This window comes from Pituophis catenifer, unplaced genomic scaffold (genome assembly GCF_029215685.1).
Source record: "Pituophis catenifer annectens isolate HBS135680 unplaced genomic scaffold, rPitCat1.0.hap2 SCAF_14, whole genome shotgun sequence".
In the NCBI taxonomy this organism is placed as follows: domain Eukaryota; kingdom Metazoa; phylum Chordata; class Lepidosauria; order Squamata; family Colubridae; genus Pituophis; species Pituophis catenifer.
In genome coordinates this window covers 20135718-20156584 of record NW_027256894.1, presented here as the reverse complement: position 1 = coordinate 20156584, position 20867 = coordinate 20135718, and the positions used below count along the sequence as shown (strand labels likewise).

At 43.7% G+C, this 20867-nt stretch overlaps 1 protein-coding gene across 5 annotated transcripts; it reads left to right on the top strand.

Moving 5' to 3' along the window:
• The first annotated feature begins 2790 nt into the window (after positions 1 to 2790).
• Positions 2791 to 19660, top strand: CLK3 (CDC like kinase 3). 5 transcript variants are annotated; one of them, XM_070953876.1, is made up of 13 exons: positions 2791 to 2881; positions 6146 to 6297; positions 8664 to 8874; positions 11517 to 11610; positions 11883 to 11949; positions 14580 to 14696; positions 15157 to 15329; positions 15832 to 15926; positions 16319 to 16448; positions 17463 to 17545; positions 18189 to 18268; positions 18595 to 18685; positions 19238 to 19660. In XM_070953876.1, the coding sequence occupies exons 2-13, from the start codon at positions 6146 to 6148 to the stop codon at positions 19421 to 19423; spliced, it is 1479 nt and encodes a 492-aa protein (XP_070809977.1). In that variant the 5' UTR covers positions 2791 to 2881; the 3' UTR covers positions 19424 to 19660. The 5 variants fall into 5 exon arrangements, with proteins under 5 accessions (XP_070809977.1, XP_070809976.1, XP_070809978.1 ...); XM_070953875.1 differs by having other exon boundaries at positions 19199 to 19660; XM_070953874.1 differs by lacking the exon at positions 2791 to 2881 and adding an exon at positions 3200 to 3289 and having other exon boundaries at positions 19199 to 19660.
• The last annotated feature ends 1207 nt before the right edge of the window (positions 19661 to 20867 follow it).

The following is a 20867-nucleotide window of genomic DNA, read 5'->3' as shown; positions in this document are numbered from 1 at the left end:
AACCGGTAGTGGAAATTTTGAGTAGTTCGGAGAACCGGTTGTAAAAATTCTGACTGGCCTCTGCCTCCCAAGTCCCAGCTGATCGGGAGGAAATGGGGATTTTGAAGTATCCTTCCCCTGGATTGGGGAGGGAATGGAGATTTTACAGTATCCTTCCCCTGACACGCCCATCAAGCCACGCCCACCGAGCCATGTCATGCCCACCAAGCCACATCCACAGGACCAGTAGTAAAAAATTTTGACTCCCACCACTGGACTCTTCAATTTATTAAACAACTCAGGATAAGGGCATTATTTTGTTTGTCTGATTGTTTTAGAGGACGGTTATAAAAACAAGATCTTTCGTAATATAATTGCAAGTTTGAGTTCTACACATTTTAGGTAATATTGGATTAGTTTACTGAACTGTTTTATCTAATGCCAAAATTTGGATTATATTTGTATTTTCGTATTTGGATTTTTTGGCCAAGTAAACTTTCTCTTTATTTCAAGGGAAAACATTTAACAAATTGGAAATACAATAATGTTCCGTAAATCAAGAGTGCAAAACAAAGATTTTGTTTGATCCAAGGCTAAAGTGATACATACACAGAAAGCTACAACAAGAGAAGGAATGAAAAAAAACCCTTTAAAAATGAAGCAATTTTTGGTGGATGTAATAAAGAGAAAGTAGACTGGGGGAGTTTTCCCTGGAAAAAACTTCTGCTAAAGAGAAGAAAGAAATTGAACGCTGCAATTAAACAAAGAAAGATAGCAGAGTCGCTGTTGGGAAGAGAGTCTACAGAAAGAAACAGATTCTCACATCCAGCCAAAACTCACGTGTATATAGAGGGAAGGTTCCATTATCAGAGAGCAAAATTAGAAATTATTCTAATTAAAAAGCTACGTTTTTCCCAGACTCTGTGATGTGTTGAGCAAATGAGCCCAGCGTTCTGTTAAAGGGGAAATCGCAGACAAAAGTGATTTTAAACGCAATTATCATTCCTGCTTACCTCCCAGTAATCAGGGCTGCCTAGTGGCGATCTCAGAATAAATGGGGAGCGAACAAGAATCTCCCCACTTGATCAACCTGGCTTCTGTAGGCACTAGCTTTCCCCAGGCCAAGAGGAAGAGTAGGGCAGTTGCTGCTATGGGAACTGTAGTGGCAACTAATCTTGGCTCTTACTCGCTTTCCATTGTTCGGGAAAGTGATAGGTTTGAAACGTGGTCACCTGCCAGGTAAGGAGAACAGGAAAAGCGCCAAAAGGAGAAAAGTAAACTCTGCTGGCCGCTCCTTAAGCTGCGAAGATGGGCGGATTGATAGCAGCAGTTTTGCTCATTCATTAGAAGCAAAAGTAATCCAAAATCACTGTAAAGGATGATGTTTGCACAATGATCAGCTGAATCACAAATGCTAGTGGTTTGGAGTCACAGCGATATTAAATCATAAAACAGACCATGCTAGGTTGAGTCGCACAACTTCATTCACATGATACATTCAATCGTTCGAAGGTTTAGTAGCTGTGTTTGCACCATGTGTTTGCACCATAACTAACATTTAGTTAGACTTACTCAAAACAAAGGCCATTTCATTCAAGTACAGTTCAGCATCTTTAAACACAGAAAAGAATTCATTTAGCATCCAGTCTGTAGGATCTGCATGAATCCACCAAGCTTCACGTTAATCACCTTCTCTTTTGCCCAGACTGTGAACTGAGCCAGTGTGGCTTAGCGCTTGTGATCTAGTGAGAAGGAACGTTGTTCATCCACCAAATGAGAACTTTTTAGCTACTGTAAGAAGAATTATCCTTCAGGGTTCAGCTCCAAGTGGAGAAATAAGACACTGGAAACATGGAGACTGCTTGGAAAGATGGTTTAATGGTGGACAGGATCACATGGTTTGAGTTCCTGAACAGAAAAGGGGGCCGAGATGCACCGAGTCCCCGGGTTTTATGCCCTCTCTGGCTTTGAACTTCCTGGGGCCCAGAAAGAGTATCCTGATTGGTTGTCAGACTCCCAAGGGATGGGGGGTCTTAGCTAGCCTTGCTGGCTGATGTAATCTTCCCAGGTGCCATGTGGTGAGTTTCTGTTGCTAGATGGGTCCTATTGTGTTGCAGATGATGGTCCTTTGACAAAGATTGAGTTTCTGCCTCTGGCCCATTGACAAAGGGTGGTGGGGGCAAGAAGGTGGGAGCTGCTTCGTCTTTAAAACATGCTTCTCCATTTCTCATCCAGGGAAACATAATATTCTGCCTTTTTAATATTTCCTAAAATATTTCATTCTTCTAGGAAAGGGGTGGGTGCTAACTTCCTACCGTTTTACCCAAAATTATGATGTAATGTTGGAATGGCTTTCCAGTTGACTCCTATCTCAGATGCCTTCTGGGAGCTGTTCAAAAGGCGTTTAAGCCCTGGTTCCATCTTAGTTTAGAGTCAGTTTGGCCTTAGTTGATTTAAAGTTTTTATGCTCCATTTTATTTCGTCTGGAGACCTTTTTAATTAATGTGCAGCAGATCTTTCCTTTGCACACTTGGTCTATTGTCCCTGCGTGTCCTTCTTGTAAGCTGCCAGAGTCCTTAGAGATTTGCCAGGCTGCAAATTGCAATAATAACAACCACAATAATAGCACGTCTCCTGCGAGCCTACGCTTCCCTTGCCGCAGTCCTCCACTACCACAAAGTCGGACTCCTAGAGCGGCGGACCAGCCAAGGGGGGAAGGACCTCGGCGTTCAGCCGCTCTAGCCCGCGCGACGACAGCCACCGAGATTCTTTCTTCCCCCCCCCGCCCCTTTCAGAGCTCAGAACGACCCGAGTGCGCCTGCGCGCAAGTGTCGTTTTCCTCATCATCGTCGTCGGTGTCGGAGCCGAGTTGTGGAGGCCTCGCTGAGGGCCGGAAACCGCGGTGAGAGCCGGGGGAGCTCGTTCTCTACTTGGGGGGGTCGCCTCTGCGGGGGAAGAGAAGCCTTCGCCGGCAACCGCGGGCCTAGTCGGCGTCACCCAAGCCCGCCGCTTCTGAGGGGCGAGAGGGGGTGGGGGAAAGAGGCTGAAAGGAGTGGGCGGGGCTTAGGCTTCCCTCACAGGAGAGCCGGCCACGCCCCTCCGAGGCCTCACCGTTCTGTTCCCCCCCTCCCCTCCCGTCCGGGGACTTGCCACGAATTCCGTCGCGCGGCGCTCTCGTCCCAAGTCTCGCGGGAACATCGGCGCCGCTTGGAAAAAAGAGATGTCGACGGTCCCTTCCGCCCGCCGGACGGGTCCCCGTTTCCTGGACGCGGGTTTTAAGGGTCCCCCTCGCGCCCGGGACCTCCGCCGGGTAGGGGATTGGGGGGTGGGGGGCGAGGATAAGGGGCTTTTAAGGAAGGGCGGGGAGCGGTTGTCGGTCGGGACAGGGCCCTCTGGCGGGCCTGGCCTGGGGGGGGCGGGGGAGGCCGCTTTGGGGGTGGGCAACGCCAGGACCCGCTGAGGGGGGGGGGAGAAGGCTTCGGGCCTACTGGGAGGGGGGTAAAAGGGGAGGGGGGTTCCTGCAGGGCCTGTGGTAATTTCGCTCCTGAGCCTGCCTTTAAAAAAAAAAAAAAAGCATCGTCATGAAATGCGAGATTTTTTTTTTTTAAAAAAAATCTCTCTCCTTAAGCCATGATGGTTAGGTTTTTTTATTTTTATTTTTTTTATTCGTTTCCATTTCTATACCGCCCTTCTCCAATAGGACTCAGGGCGGTGCACAGCCAAAGTAAAAAACAGAGCATACAAAATTTAAAAACAGTATTAAAATAATTAAACATTTTGGCCATAAATTAAAACAACCCAATTTAAAATCAATTTAAAATTTAACTCAAGCCAGCCCAGCTAGGTTCTGGTTAGTTGGGCTTTACCCATTCTTTGTGCAAACAGGTCTCTCTCTCTCGTCTTTAATAAAACAACCACCTCCAGGTAGTCCTCGACTTACGACCACAAGCTGAGCCCACCATTTATTTATTTATTTATTTATTTATTTATTATTTGAGCTTGTATGCCGCCCTATCTCCCAAGAGGACTCAGGGCGGCTCACAACAATAAAGCAAAATCAATGTTAAAAATACCAGATTAAAATTATAAAAAGATCATTAAAATCCCCTTTAAAACCCCTTCGGGCCAAACCAGCCAGGCGAAATAACCATGTTTTATTAAGGTCACAGCGGAAAGAGCGAAGATTAGGGGCTCCCCGTAGCTCCCCGGGGGAGCTGATTCCACAGGTTAGGTGCGCCCACAGAGAAGGCCCGCTCCCTAGGGGTTGCCAGCCGACATTTATGGGAAAGTGAAGGGCATTCCTTGGAGTTTTGCCCCATTTTACGACTGTTCTGTTATGACTGTTATTAAGCGGCAGTGGCTGAGTGAGTCAGCTGTGGATTTGGTTAAGTCCTCTTGTGTTAAATGGCATTTTACCTATATAGGTAAATAGAGGTACTCCCCAACTTACGGCAGCAGTTGAGCCCAAAATTTCGGCTGACATTTGTTAAGTCAGTTTTGCCCCCATTTTACAAACTTTTCTTGCCACGGTTGTTAAGCGGTTCACTGAAATTAAGTGAGTAACGTGTTTAAGTGAATCTGGCTTCCCCATCGACTTGGCTTGTTAAGGAGGTCGCAGAAGGGGAATCACGTGAACCCGGGACACTGCGACCGTCATAAATATGCACCAGTTGCCAAGCATCTGAAATTTGATCATGTGACCGTGGGGACGCCGCAACGGTCATAAGTGTGAAAAATGGTCATAAGTTGCTTTTTTTCCAGTGTCATCGTAATTTTGAAGGGTCCCTAAACGAACGAGGACTATCTGTATTGTTTTGAGCGGTATGAAATAATGACGCATCCTTGGGGTGAACCAGGCCTTTGGTTCTTTGTTTTAGTGGCTTACGTACACCCTCTCTTCAGCCTTCTGACCGCTGTCCAGGTGTCAAACTACAGGTGTAATGGACACCTCTGATGTGCATAAATTTGTGAAGGTTGTTTGTGGTTGACTACTAGGATAGTCACCTCAATGTGGTAGTGACCGCTTTGAACAAAAGGTGCCTTTTGTTATGTAGTGCCAAATATATAAATAGCTTCCGTGCTATTTTTACAAATTTTAAACGTAAGTTTCTTAGATGTGTATGTTTTATGATCATACATCAGTTACTACTTTGTTGTTTTTATGTAAACCTTTATTGTAAGAGGTGTATGGAAATTTCTAGGGAGAAGAGAAAATATTAGACAAAGGGCACTATTTTTTAAAAAAAATCCCAGAGTCATTTATCCCCAGTTCTACAATTTGGACTTTGAGAATAAATTATAAAGTAGAATCTGATTACCAAGGCTTAGCTCTCATTAGGAGTGGTGGAATTTTTTTTTTTTAACATAATTGTTTTGTTGACACCTGGTATGGAAGAATATCTGGCTGGAGAGACAGCTTTGCTTATATGAGTAATCATTTCCTCCTTTTCTTCCCTTAATGGATGGTTAGCCTTACAGTTTAGAATAAAATTCCTATCTTTAAACATTAATCCTGCACAACTGCTTTTTATAGATACTAGTAATTTGTACATACTTTAAACATGTTTGTATACTATTAATTTTTTTAGTACATTATTTCTGTAGCTAGTCATTTTTTGTTTTCTTATTTGTTATTTTATTACTTTGGTTTTTTTAGCGAAATACTGACTTAAGAAATTTCTGATTCTGTCCTATTTATTTTAGCAAGTCAAAACAATAATTGAGCTGCTCTGACTTGCAGTCCTAGTAGCTGTTTGCATTATTATTTCTCAAAAAAGCTTACCATATAGAAAGAAGTAACAATACCCTTAATGATGTACACAGTGACTCTCATTAAATTTATCCTGTGTCAGTTATGCTTAGCTTATAACATTTCCAACAGAGCCTTCGTGTAAATAGGTAATATTCCTTTAACACGATTGCTCTTAGACAGTCTGTCTGTTGCTTATGTCATAAAGGTCTTTTTAATGCCACTGGTATGAATATTCTTGAATTTGATGCTGCACTAACCTGTCTTCTTGAGGATACACTAGTAAAAAAAATTCAGTATAATAGGATTTTTGAAGTTTGTGAATGGTGCCAAAAAGGTGTGAATTATTGGGAAGAATTTGTTCTGTTGGAGAGGTGGTTTCTTCTGTTGACACACATCTCTCCCCTGTGTATTCAGATGCATCACTGTAAACGTTACCACTCACCTGAGCCCGAGCCCTATATGAGCCATAGATGGAAGAGGCGGCGGTCTCGTAGCAGAGAGCACCATGAGGGAAGACCACGGTATCCCACTCTCCGGGATTTTCCTAGGAGGTCGCGTTCTAGAAGGTGAGCTGTTTAAAGCCAGCATTTGACTGCTTGATACTTGATAATGGTTTGAAAGGAGAAATTCTAAATGCGTTTGCTTAGAGATAATTTATCATCTCTGTAAGTATCAAGAATCCTAGACAATAAATCTGTCGAGGTACATAGTGCTACACACACCCCAAAAAAATCCCACCTTTCAGGTTTATATACAGTTGAGGAATTTTGCTTTCACATTTGGTGAGCCTTGGTGAATTGTTTTCACCACTGAAGGCAACACAATGCTCCACCAGCTGTCCTTTTGGACTGAGCAAAACTGCTATTGTGTTCTTAATTGGTTTCTTAGGTCAACCCACAGCTGATGGAGTCTAGAATGCTCCAAAGCAGGGCACTGTAGCTATTCTACCATGGCACCTGATTGTTTTAGATTGTTGGCTTCTGAATACAAATTTTGATGAGGGTTCTTTCCTGCCTCCTCTGTTTTTCAAAACGTATAAGGCAACATTAGTTGTCTTAGTTCTTGTTCGTGCAGATAAAACAGAACTAATCTTAGGAAGAACTAGGAGGCTTTGCAGATAAAATGAAGAGGATTGGGAGAACCTAGACAAAATATTTGAAGCCTGTATATTAGTAAGTATCCACTGCTGTGTGGTGTATCGCAGAGAGCTTGTGGCATTTTAAAGTGAATTTTAAGATCCGCCCCCTCTCTTTTAGCCTCCAGGAAAAGCTTTGAAATCTGGCTTTGCTAGTTGGCCTGAAGGAGAAGCTGTTGGCTGGAGGTGGTTGGTGCGCTAACAAGAGAAAAGGAACTCCACCTCTCCCCTCCAAATCCTTGTTTTGTAGATTGTTTCATTTTTTTGTAATTGCAATCTGTTTTTTAAATGTATAATTGTTGAATATTTGTGGGTTTTATCTTGATGTAAGCCGCCTAGATTTGCCTAAACTGTGAGATGGACAGCAAAGAAATTTGAGAAATAAATAAATCATTCTGCCCTCTTAACAGAAATAGATCAGAGACAAATATAGAAGTCAGTCCTCTACCATTCCCACTCTGAACCTCTCCAAACCCTCCGGCCCATGGAATTGGGATTAAAAAATAGAATGGAAATGAGCTATTTCTGGGAAGCAATCTGCTAGCCATCTTGCTCTTAGAGCTGGCTGCTCTCCGCCCCCACCCACCCCAAATGTGGCTGAGATTTGGGCAGCACATCCTCAAGATGTGGGAGGTTGACTCCAGCGTCTGCTTCAACATAGAAATATATCGTGCTTGAGAATCAGATCCTCCACATTCCTTTGCATGTTGCTGTGGAACTGAAGAAATCAGGCAACGCTGTGTTCACCTTTAAATGCTGCCAGGGTTGGCCTGGCACAGGTTGTCATTGGCATCTCCACAGTACAGGGTGGGCTAGAATAGACGAAATCAAATAAGGGCACTCAAAGGTCAGCTGTGACCTACAATTATAGGCCAGTCGGCTTTAGCAGTGCACATCGAATTACCAATTTCACTTTTCACTTTATATAACGTAATATGCGAACTGTTTTGTATGAAAGGTACAATTTGTGATGAAATAAAAACCTGCGCATGAGACACGATGGTGGAAGGCTTTATTTTTGCCTTGGAACACCCCTCCCTCCAGAATAATTTTCTTTGTGATTGTGAGGACTAAGAATTGAAACAAGGCTTGGTACCCTGAAAAGAGACTAAAGCAAAGAGGCTCTACATTGTTTGGTGCAATTTGTGAACCGGCAAGTTGCTTTCATGAGTGAAAAATATAACAGTGGGCCCACGAAGCCGTCGATTGCCATACAAAGAGACTTTTGAATAAAGAGCCCACTTGATTCTGGAGGCTGAAATTCTAGCCTCAAGCCCAAATAGGGAGTGGGTTTTTTATGCTGGAAATATCTGCTCTTCTCCAAATCCTAGTTAATTGTTCCGTGTGCTACAACCCAACACTGACCTGGTCTCTCCTCTGATCTGCTATTGGCAATTATTAACAATTCTGACCTCGGACAATTATAGATTGCTTAAAGGCCTGATTTATACTGCATAGGGAAATATGTGCAGATGAAATGGGACAAAATAGGAATAACGTAAGAAAATGTGTTATTACGTCCTATAATCTCAATGAAGCCTACTTCCCTGGTTCTTTTCTCGTTTGCTTAGGACAATTTTTAGTAGAACCACAGCCTCAGAATAAACAAACACGATTAACATTTGCAGCTTTGTTACAAAATATGTGCTACAGTCAGTGATGTCATGCAACCTAATTGACAGGTGCATCTGCTGACCGGTCAGTTAAGATTTGTGTGTTAAGAGTTATTTTCGGCAGCTGTTGTAAGTGCGTTGGCAGTAAGTGAACATCCTATGCTTTCTTTTGTTTGCAATTCAGCCAGGACAGATTGCCTTACCAGAGAGGGTACCGAGACAGGACGGACAGTGAACTCCACAAGTTTGAAGAGCAAAGCCCGTCTTTTGTGGAGGACTATTACTCTACCCGTCGTTCACGTCACCACAGGAGATCTCGGGAGCGTCATCGGACCAGGAAGCACCAACACCGTTGCCGGAAACGCAGGACCAGGTCTTGTAGCAGCACCTCCTCGGTGAGTAGCATCCAAAACGAGTTCAGGAAATGGTCTAGGGCCCAATTGACCTTCTAGCTCTTTTTCAGCTTTGATTTAACATTGGGTGAGTACTTCTAATCGCTATCTTTTTTTTTTTTTTTTCCCCTTCTCGGTACGGTTTCTTAAGGTTTCTTGTCTCGTGCGATCCTGGTTATGTTAGGCTTGGTCACCCAGCTGTGAAAAAGCTGTAGTGGATGAGAATCCAGTGTGGTGTTTTCTAAGATGTATTGGGAGGTGATGATTCAAGGGGTGTTTGTGCAGGTGACTCAGGACGGCTGTGCTGCATCCTTCATTTTCCACTCTGAAGCGTCCACCCCATAATATGCATGGTGGCGCTTGGTTAGTTGTCTTCAGTGACTCAGGCTGTTCCCCTGCCTTTGTAACAAGGACAATTTTTTTAGCCTTTGACCCCAGCCAGGTTGTGTTGGACTTGGCTGAAGGACGTCACTTCTTGGCATAACAACCCTCTTGAAGAGAATTCTGGTGAAATCTAGATCCTGCGGAGTATACAGGTAGTCCTCGACTTACGACCGCAACGGAGCCCAACATTTCTGTTGCTAAGTGAGACATTTGTTTAAGTGAGTTTTGTCCCGTTTTACAACCTTTTTTTCCCATAGTGAAATCACTGCAGTTGATAAGTTAGCAACCGGGGACGTTAAGTGAATCTGGCTCCCCCATTGACTTTGCTTGTCTCAAGGTCGCAAAAGGGGATCACGTGAGCTTGGGAACACAGCAACGGTCGTAAGTATGAACCAGTTGCCGAGCGCCTGAAGTTTGATCCTGTGATCATGGGGATGCTGCAAAGGTCGTAACTGAAAAACAGACATAAGTCACATTTTTCAGTGCCGTGGTAATTTTGAACCGTCACTCAACGAACCGTTGTAAGTCGAGGACTACCTGTATAATCAGCCTGAATAACCTGGCAGCCTCCCAGTTACGCATGGCAGCCTCCCAAGGACTCAAAAGAACTCCAGAAGATGGGAATTTGAGTACCTGCTGAGCAATAATACAGGGCTACAACGTATATTCAGCCTGTCGGAGGTTTGGGAAACATGCCCACATGGAGGTTTTCTACCTTTGGTTACAACTGCGTTCCTATTCAATGCATTTTTAAATTAAATTAATAACTAGTTCCCAAATCTCATCCACCAATTGGCTCTACCCATTAAACTGCAGAGAAAGGAAACAAGTAATTTAATAAGAAAACAAAGCAGTGACTATTAAAGTGCATGTATGACTTTGCTTTACTGATTCATACACCTCCCAGGTCCCTAACGCTGGAGGTGCTGTAATTGCTCTGTGCCCTTACACACCTAGCAAAGGGAAGGGAGTTTTGTGGATGGTTTGAACCAGTCTGTCCTCTCTCCCTTATCCTGCTTTTCAATCACACTTGCTAATATCTTGCAGGCTGCTCACCGTAAGCCTCCCCTCTCCCTCCAGATCCCTGTTCTTGGAATTTGTCCCATAAGTACGATTTGCAGCGTTAAGGATACGGAGTTTGCTCGGTGTGACCTAAACCATCCTGTTCTCTTAACCTTCTTTAACATGCTTAAGGATCTTAAGATTGACCTCAGCTCGTCTGTTCCAGCCACTTTCTCTTAGACCAATACGCCTAGTTGTTCTCCAGTGGAAGGTGGAACAAGAGAAGGCAGGCCTGGAATCTGCAGCTCACTCTAAACGAGCTACATAACATTTTGCGATTAAATGGTGATTGGGATAATCCTTTATAATAGTGGAACTCTTCAGGATTGCTTGGCTGTTTTCTTCCCTCTCCTTCAGTACAGTAGAACCCAGTAACAATGAAGGACTCCTTTTCCGTTTTTTTTTTCCCTTTCTTCAAGAGGGTCAGAAACTTTCCTGAGCATTGGGGGTGGTGTGGGGCTGACCTCTATGACCTTAGTTGGCCTTTGGTCCTTTATAGACCGGTCATCAGCCACATTTTAAAAAAATGCTCGACTCCCACACAGGGCTCCTGTCTAAAAACTTCTTCTAAGCTTGACTTTTACTCAGTACTGAAAGCAAACGAGGGATTAGACCAGGTTTATCAAAGGTAGAACAACCAGATTTGCAGTGGTTTCCATCTGATCAGGAGGGTGTTGAACAGCCACTGGGGTAGGAGGGGGCAACCTAGGATTCTGCTGATTTTTTGGGAGGGTTGCCCATTATCACGGTTGCTGATGGAGACGCTCCTTTCATTGAATCCTCCTTCCTGCGCGGATCGCTTATCTTCCCTTAGTGATTAAGAGGTGGCAGTTGAGGCCTATGGGAGCGTGCCCAGTCACTGGGCACACGCCAGCTGCTTACCCGCTGCTCAAGACCTACGGGCACCAACTGCTGCGAGACTCCAGCCCTCGCCTTCCATAGCTAATCAGTTTCTTTACATACCTGTAGCTGTTTTTTTTAACCTTTGTTTTGAAAGTCGGTTTGTGTCTTGACGTGTCCCTTGCAATATCCCTATCGTTATATATGCTGTGTGCCTTATGAAATGCTGGGATCTGGAAAATCCAACCACCGACGCCATCGTCGTCTCTCCGCCTTTGAATGACAACTCAATCTGCCAATCGGAAACTGCCCGCTGTGTGCGATTGGTCGGATGGCGTTTCGGGGGGCGGTGTGTACAGAGAAGCCAACAGAGCAATAAGCGCAGCAGGAGCGTGGAAGATGACAAGGAAGGTCACCTGGTGTGCAGGATCGGCGATTGGCTCCAAGAGCGATGTACAGCCACCTTTCGTAAAACTTTACCTCTCTACTTTCTATCCCCATGTTAGACGAGATCGCTCTCAGTGTACGGGAGGGGTCTCTAATGTTTATTGCTTGTAAATGGACTGAACAGTAATTGCTTGACAACAGAAAATAGACAACTTGTGCATTAAAGAGTGTTAGCAGTGAGAGCTTTTCTTGAGATTTTTGAATGCTGTGAAATTGCAGGACCTCGCACCCGCGCGCCTGTGCCCGGCGCTCACATCCGCTTTTGTTTTTTCTCCTAGACGAAATTGTGGGCAGCCTTGGCGAAGGGACTTTTGGCAAAGTGGTGGAGTGCGTGGACCACGCCAGGTATGAGTTACTTAACACCTGACCGGATTATTAAGGCTCTTCTTCCAAAGGCAAAAATCTGCCCTCTTTACCTCAAGAGCAGAGGTCAAAACCTTTGTGCTTTCCAAGGCCACTTAGCATGTGCCGTGATTTCACAAATTAGGCAAGCTAATAAGATACACGATGGGCACATTTTCATCTCATTCTTAAAGCCAGCAAAAACTATCCCAGGATGAGAATAGAATAGAATAGAATAGAATAGAATAGAATAGAATAGAATAGAATAGAATAGAATAGAATAGAATAGAATAGAATAGAATAGAATAGAATAGAATAGAATAGAATAGAATAGAATAGAATAGAATAGAATTCTTTATTGGCCAAGTGTGATTGGACACCCAAGGAATTTGTCTTTGGTGCTCTCATGTACATAAAGGGATGCAACCTCACAAATTCGCATTGAGGTTGCCCTTATTTCTTCAGGGACAGCACAGAATCACCTTCGCCATTGCATTAGAAGTGGCCAAACTTCATATCACCAGCTCCTTCCCCCTTGGATTTTAAAGGAAAAGAGGAAAGAAACGGAGAAAATTGGGAATGCTGTGAGAAAACCTAGCATTTCCAAATAAATTCAATGACACCAACGCCTTTTGCTGTTGGTATCCTTTCGCCAAAACCCCCCTACGTCTTTCTTACTGAACTTTAAGACTCCTCTGCCTCTTTTCCCTACAAGAAAGAGTCCCAAAAGATTTGCATCACAACTTTCCCCAATTGTCAGCCCAAAGTGTTCTAGCAGAACAAAAATACTCTCAATGCTCCTTTCTAGCCTTAAGAAGGAATTCCACAGTGAAGGAGATAGCCTGGAGACACCCTTCAGGGGAGATATAGGTCCCGGAAGTGAGAAAGGAGGGTGAAAGAGAGCATGCAAGCAATTGAGGAATGACAGTTCCCCCAAAAGCCAAGGAAGCAGGTTCTGCCCACCAATATGCAAGCAGGCCTGTCCCCAAGCAATGCAGCTCGGAACCCAGTTCGTGGGGAGTATATAGGGGTTCTAGGGAATGCTTTGAGAATCTAGGACAGAGTTCTCCTGACTTGGCAACTTTTAAGACTCGTGGACTTTAACTCCCAGGATTCCTCAGCCACGTTTAGGAGATGGCTTGGTTTGCTTCTGTAACCATTCATCTTTAAATTGGGTAAAAGCAGTTGCCAGGATTCTGGTACCCTGTTTCCCCGAAAATAAGACCTCCCCTGATAATAAGCCCCTGATAATTGAGCGCATGCACTAAAATAAGCCTCCCCCCGAAAATAAGGCCTCCCCGAAAACATTTAAATGCAGAGCTGGAAATCAGGTAAGACAGCAAGAGGAGCCCCATCTTGCTCCATGCGCCCCAAAATAATAAGACCACCTTGAAAATAAGGCCAAGCGCTTATATCACAGTTCAAAAAAATATAAGACAGGGTCTTATTTTCAGGGAAACATGGTAGTCCTTTCTCCAACAGGGAGCTTGTTTTTCTAGCTGCTCTTATCAATCCAACTCTTGTTCATGGAGGCGTATCGTTGGAATGAAAGGAGAGGGAATTTCAACTCAACACCAGCCTGGAGCTGCTGCTTCCTAACCTGACAGCTCCTTCATATTGGTGTTTACCTGGCCCACTGAGCCTGTCCATGAGCAAATGGGGTGAACACAGCTTTCGGTGTTAAACTGAAAGTTTGACTCTAGAAGGTTCTAGAAATATGGGCTGGGGGAGAATGGTATATAGAGAATGTCTTTCCCAGCCAAGGTTCCCTGGGAAAGTACCAAATTGTTGGACTGTTGCAATTTTCCCTACATGGGACTGAAGTCCATGTAGATTGTTACAGCATGGACTGCATCTAAATTCGCCCCATGACACTTACATTGTCGGGAGTTGCAGTTGGCTGGCAGTCAGCTTCCGTGGGCAGTCTAGAACCCGTGTCAGTCGTTCCCCTTTAAGGTTCTGCATAGCTCAGGGCTTGAGTATCTTCAAGACCCCCTACTCCAAAGTGAATCTGCCTTTCCGTTGAGAGAAGGCTCGCTGAGGGTCTCGACCTCGAGGGAAAGTCTAACTTCAGGAACCCGCCTTAACCAGAGGTGGCCTGTCAGTGCATGAGCTTGCCTTCATAACATCTGGATTGATACCACCCTGAATTTTCTACAGGGTTGGTACAACGTAACCCTCTGACAGGGCATTTGGGGGGACATTAAGATGATGTGCCACTGCTTTATTTGAATACTAGTAAATGAGCACTGAATGAATAATCCAACTATCTACTCCCTTTGTGAGTGCTTTGTCATCAAGAAACTGCATCATTAAGTAGCATGAAGCACCTCTGGCCTTCAAAAGGATATGAAGGGGGCCTTCAGGCGGTGAGATAGACAGGTGAAGCGCAGTTGCTTTGAAGAGCTTTATGATTTAATTATTACGGTACTTGATCTTTTACTTTTTGCTCTGTTGTCTTTTGGCACCTGTCTCTGGGAGCTTGAAAGGAAAGAGGAATTGGTTTCTCCTATTTTAGGTTTTTATTGAATGAAAGTATTGGATTTAATCTCCGCCACTTCCTCGTTGGAAATATCTGCTGTTACTTCTCTAACAATCCGCCTTTCTCTTCTCTTTCTTCATTTGCTCCGTAGAGGCAAATCTCTGGTAGCTTTGAAAATTATTCGAAATGTGGGCAAATACCGTGAAGCAGCCCGACTAGAAATTAATGTCCTAAAGAAAATCAAAGAAAAAGAAAAGGACAGTAAACAGTAAGTATTGTCGCTGCCATTTATGTTGTGTGTTCTTTTTTCAAATGATGATGCTGGAACAACCTCCCGGAGGGGGGGGGGGAGTCACGAAATAGGCAGCTCTTTTACCCTATGCACAGCCCCCTCCCAAGAATTTCTAAAAATGAAGTAGTGCTTATTCTATTAATTCCTTCCAATTTTTTTTAGTTTTTGAGGAAGTGGATACTTTCATATGCATAAGTATCCTTTGTACTCTTTTATGCTCCTTGGGCAATAAATCCCACCCACCCACTCGTAGAAGCTCCATTAAGTTGCTTTTCCTTCTCCCCAGATTTCCCAGTAACCTTAATGTTTGCTTCCGAAGTAACCTTCCTTCAGTGGGGGTGAATTCTTAAAAGGCAGCCCCATAGAATTTGACGTGGCGGTTAATGCTTCTTTAGCAGCCAGATTTCCACCCTCCCTCTGTTTTTTTCCTCTTCAGGCCTAGCCTGTGTGTCTTGATGTCGGACTGGTTCAACTTCCATGGCCACATGTGCATCGCCTTTGAGCTGCTGGGCAAAAACACTTTTGAGTTTCTGAAAGAGAATAACTTCCAGCCCTACCCTCTTCCGCAGATAAGGCACATGGCCTACCAGCTCTGCCATGCCTTGAAATGTAAGTGCTACTTCTGTAGAGAAAAACAGAAATAAAAGATCTCGGTTTTCTCATTGTTTGGGTGGGGTGGGGCTTTAGTCATTCTTGCTTAAGCATCCCGGTCAATCCTGAAGTGTTTAACAGGATTGTAAGTCTAATGGCCAAAGAGCCAAAAATCACCCCGGGTTTTTCATGGGAGATTGTTTATCTGGTAATTGATGGCATAAAATTGAATAGGCGCACTGTGAAATCAGATGGGGAGGGAAGGGAAATGAATTCAGTCTCCTGAACGTTCCTAATTTGGGGGTGATGATTAGCCTGAATGTCGCCCTTTTCAGTAAATTTTCTTTGAAAAGCCTAAACACTTCACAGCATCTTTAAAAAAAAAAAAATTGGCCTCGGGGTAGCTATTTCTGAATAGATATTCCGGTAGTTAAATCCCTATTAGACTTCAGCTCTGGATTACAAGTTGGTAGCTGTAACTGCAAAGCTGATTGGAATGTCTCCTCCCCTTTTTCCGCAGTTCTGCACGACAACCAGCTGACTCACACGGATCTCAAACCTGAAAACATCTTGTTTGTAAACTCGGAGTTTGATACCTTGTACAATGAGAAAAAGGTGGGTTTCATTTGAATAGGAAGGCTAGCTGGTTGCTTTTACATGGAAATGAAGGAATATCAGTTTGTGACCGGACAGGGAGCAGCTTATGGTTACAGCAGTATTCAGGATGGCAATTCCCCCAGATTTCAGTAGCTTGAAGGCTGTGTAAAATTGCCACTTCCCTCCCTGTATCTCTGATTCTTGTTGTATAGGAATTAAGCCTTTTGGCTGATGTTGAGCCATTTAACATCTCGTGTTAGCTTTGGGGATTCGTGACAGACATGCAGGCAGCAGGTGCCCATTTTCCACCTAGTCGGAAAAGAAAGGCTATTCATAGAACATTCCCTTTGAGAATATCACATTTTTGAGAAGGCAATGAATGGACCGGCGGCCTCTTTTCTGCCTTGCAGAACTGTGAAGAGAAATCTATCAGGAACACCTGCATCCGGGTGGCAGATTTTGGAAGCGCCACTTTTGACCATGAGCATCATACCACTATTGTGGCGACTCGGCACTACCGGCCGCCAGAAGTGATCTTGGGTGAGTCGACACTCATGTTCCTGTTGATTGCCACATTAAGTTAATTTACGATAGGATAGGATAGGATAGGATAGGATAGGATAGGATAGGATAGGATAGGATAGGATAGGATAGGATAGGATAGGATAGGATAGGATAGGATAGGATAGGATAGGATAATAATAGAATAGGATAATAATAGAATAGGATAATAATAGAATAGAATTCTTTACTGGCCATTTCATAATCATAAAATCATAATATACAATACTCGATAGTCATAAGATGCTAAATAAGCATATTCTTACTGTGTCATAAGAAGAAAATAGGAAAGATGAGAAGGATAAGGAGTAATACAGCCCTACTAGATACTTTGACAGTGTAATGGAAATTAGTTGTTCATCAGAGTGATGGGACCGGGGTGGGGGTGGGGGTGGGGATGACGACTGTCCTTGTGTCTAGATCTGTCATGGGGAACCTATGGCATGTGTGCCCAAAGTGACCCGCGAAGCCGTATCACCCGACATGCACGGCCTTGCCTGTTTGTCTTCTGGGTTTCTGGTGCGCATGCATACGTAACACTCAGCTGTCTTTCGCGTGCTGGTGTCCTTCGCATGCGTGCCAGCCAGCTGATTGTCAGGTGCGCATGTGCGCCAGAACCTGGAAGTTCAGCTTTTCTGGGGCATGGCCCCAACGAGCCCCACACACGTGACATTTCCGCCATCACTGGTCTAGATGTTTTGGTGTTTTAATGCCTCAGCCTATAGCGTCGTCTTGGGAGAAGTTGAAACAGCTTATGTCCAGGGTCTGTACAAGGGTCTGTAGATATTTTCACAGCCCTCTTTCTGGCTCGTGCAGGATACAGGTCCTCAGTGGAAGGCAGGCTGGTACAGGAAGGCAAGCACTTGAAATAAAGAATCGGAGCAGTTTGAGTGGTGGAGAGAGAATGCAGCCATCTATAGACTTCAGTTGCGATCACAGTTATATCTTCCCTTGCTATGTAGAACCCATGTGATTTTGTCCTTCCTTTTGCAGAGCTGGGCTGGGCACAGCCTTGCGATGTCTGGAGCATCGGTTGCATCCTCTTTGAATATTACCGGGGATTCACACTTTTCCAGGTACGTGGATTTCATTGTCTCTGGATAGATTCAAGTATTTTTTTTTTCTTCCGTGTTAAAGAGCGAACGGGAATTGCAACTGGAAACTCCATCGCTAAGGGATGTCGTAGAGTGTAGTGTCATACGAATGCATCGTTAAGCGAAACATTCTGGGTCATTAAGTGAGGACTTCATGTGACTGCAATGTCCAGCTTCTTGCTGCCTTCCCCATTGACTTTGCTTGTTAGAAGCCAGCTGGGAAGAGGTTGTAATCGTGGGATTGCAGGACACGGCAGTGTCATGATTGCAAAAATTTGACCCCAAGGACAGCATGACGGCCAGGATTACAAGGAACGGTCATAAGTACCCTTCATTCAGCACTGTCATAACCTTGAACAAGCACTGAATGGGTCATTAAGCAAAAACTCCCTGCAATTATCCTTGCCTATCAATTGCGGTATTCGATCCGTAGTCCATTTGCTAATTGCACTGATTGTGTCTTATTACGTTTCGGTGACTGGTGTATGGTTGACTTTGGCAGCATTCAACCTCTCCTCTGCTTGACACAAAGAAGAGATATTGTCTTGAAGTCAGTGAGAAAAGAAAAATGCTGATCCTTTTTGTTTTGTTGAATAGAAATAACGTGCTTTGTTTGACTTCACAGACTCATGAGAACCGAGAACATCTAGTAATGATGGAGAAAATCCTCGGCCCGATGCCACAGCACATGATCCGCAAAACTCGGTAGGAGTGCTTGACTGAGTAAGTTTGGTCTTTTTAGGAGCAGAAAGTAGGCCATCATCATCTTGGGCAGGTGGATCAGCCAAGGATTACTTGTTGGCAACGTAAGATGTTGGTCAAGGTTTCTCTGGAAGAGTAACACACGTATAAGGAAGCACCAAATATCTAAATGACAGATTCATTGACACGGGGTAGTCTTTGTATTTTGTAGAATAGTTTCTGCCGCAGTTGGGGGAGAAATGAGTTGTGCGTGCTGTCAAGCTTTTTTGTCTCAACCCTTAATGTTAGTTTTCTGTGTTTTTTTTTTCTTTTTCCTTGTTTACAATCAGGAAACAGAAATATTTTCACAAAGGGAATTTAGTATGGGACGAGAACACGTCTGATGGAAGATACGTGCAAGAGAATTGCAAACCACTACAGGTAAGGGAGGGGAAAAAGCTTTTAATAATGCTCTTAATTCGTTAAAAAGTGGACTATTATCTGAATTCAACTTTCTTTATGCCTCTGGAACATTTTCTGAACCAATATTAGATAACGGGATCCATTGGCTGGGAATGTCTTGTAAATGAAAAAAAGAGAAGAATTAAGTCCATGTGCCCTAATATGAGCTGAAAGCGATAACCAAACATCCTGCTACACTTAAGCCTCCCCAAATTAGAAGGCGGCTGGCATAAATTGTATTTATTAATCAAGCACAATTTCACTGGACATGATTTTTTTTTAAGGGTTTGCCTCCTGAAAACTTTCCATCTTGCCTTACTGTAACCTTTTTAAAGCAGCGGATTATTCCCTGCATATTACTATCCTGTACATATATTGCTAATATATATAGCAATAATACATATTTTTAAAATCTCGTTATCACATGAAAAGAAACACCTGTGACATTTCAAGGGCCCGGAGGTTAAACACTTGCCCTTCCTAAAAAAACAGGAGCCATGTATGGCTCCCTGTCCCTTCTTCTCTCCTCAGACGTACATGCTCCACAATTCCGCCGAGCATCTGCAGTTGTTTAACCTGATGATGCAAATGTTAGAGTTCGATCCTGCGCAGCGGATCACGTTCGGCGAAGCTCTGGTCCACCCCTTCTTCGCCGGCTTATCTGCAGAGGAACGGCGGCTGACTAACCGAGACTCGAGCCGCGATTTAAGCAGATGACAGACCGGTCAAGGGGAGCTCCCAGCAGGATATGTAAATACTCTGAGATTAGTCTGACCTCTGCCAAGGAACAACGTCAAGGGTCCCGCCCCTTCCCCGGAGCACCATGGACTGCGTTGTTAGTGCCATCTCAGATCGGACATGGGAGGGGAATGGGACCGCAGTCCAGAAGCACAGATTTCTCTCGTAATTTATATGTTGTAAAGTTCAAATAAAGTGTTTCATATTGTTTGATAATTTACTTGTTATGACTGCGTCTAGCGACTTGGACTTCCTTATGGATGAACTTTTACGTTTTAACAATAAAAATGGTGGTTTTATATCTTGCCACAAATCTGGGAATTTTACAGTAATGTGTCTTCCCTTGCTGGCTGTGTTTTAAGTCCCCCCCTTTTTTTTTTAATGGTAAAGGAGGACATAGGATCTTGTACTTTGGCATATATTTTTGGTCATTCTGCCTCTTGTGGCTAATTCAGTTGTGAAATTGACTCAAAAGACGCTTGCCTTGTAAACTACAGCTAAACTACAGCCTGAATGATCTAGGCTAATATTCACTGTCAACCTGCGAAGTTTTAACTAAAAATAGATGGTTTTGAGAGAGTACCAAAAATCAGGCCCCACTCTTCACCCCCCACCCGAGAGAAAATGTTCTGTATTTAGTAATGTTCAAAAATTACGCATCAATAAAGTAAAGAAGCATTTAAAAGAAGAAAACCAGTTCAAACATTTAATGCGTTTCATATAATAAATTGCCTTTGGGACCTGACTTCTGAGGCCTGATTTAGTTTACATATTTAGACACATTTTATCTGAAGATGAGCAGCTTTAAATGGAATATTTGATAAGAGGTATGGTTTGAATGCCAAACTAGATAGTTATGACAAATCCTGAATTGAAATGAATTACCGAAAAGTGCTGATAATGATTGTCTACCAAGGCATTATTACACCAGCCCTGTTTCGTAATTCCTAGGGATGATTTATGGAAAAGGTCCGATTTTCAGGGATTTGCACAACCATCTAAAGATCTTGGTATCAATTCAACCCAAGCTTGCGGTTTGATCTTAAAAAAGATGTACGACTTCCATTAAATTGGAAGTTATATGCATGGCACTGCTGTAAACACCACAGTAAGAATCGGGGCGTGTTAAGTTCTCTGCCCCAGTCTCCAATTTTAATTATTTTTTTAAAATTTATTTTAAGCCTAGAGAATGGTCTAGTGGTGAAGGGGCTCGCCTCCCTCTCAGAAGGTTGAGAGTTCAATCCTAGGTAGTGGTGGATGTTTCTCTCCTAGGGTGCAAAGAAAAAAAAAATCTGCTGCAAACTCCACATAGGCATCAGGGAGGGCATCCGGCCAGTAAAATGGTCAGCATCATCCAGTTGCCCTGACTCTGCCCCGAATTAAGGGATTACAGGATTGTAAAAAGGGTTTTTTTTAAAAAGCC

Bases quoted from the DNA above. Each gene is read 5' to 3' on its own strand.
- CLK3 (XM_070953874.1), top strand. From the start codon at position 3,200: ATGTCGACGGTCCCTTCCGCCCGCCGGACGGGTCCCCGTTTCCTGGAC. The intron at 15,927-16,318 runs GTGGGTTTCATT...TCTGCCTTGCAG, and splicing joins CCTTGTACAATGAGAAAAAG to AACTGTGAAGAGAAATCTAT. The intron at 17,546-18,188 runs GTACGTGGATTT...TTGACTTCACAG, and splicing joins GGGGATTCACACTTTTCCAG to ACTCATGAGAACCGAGAACA.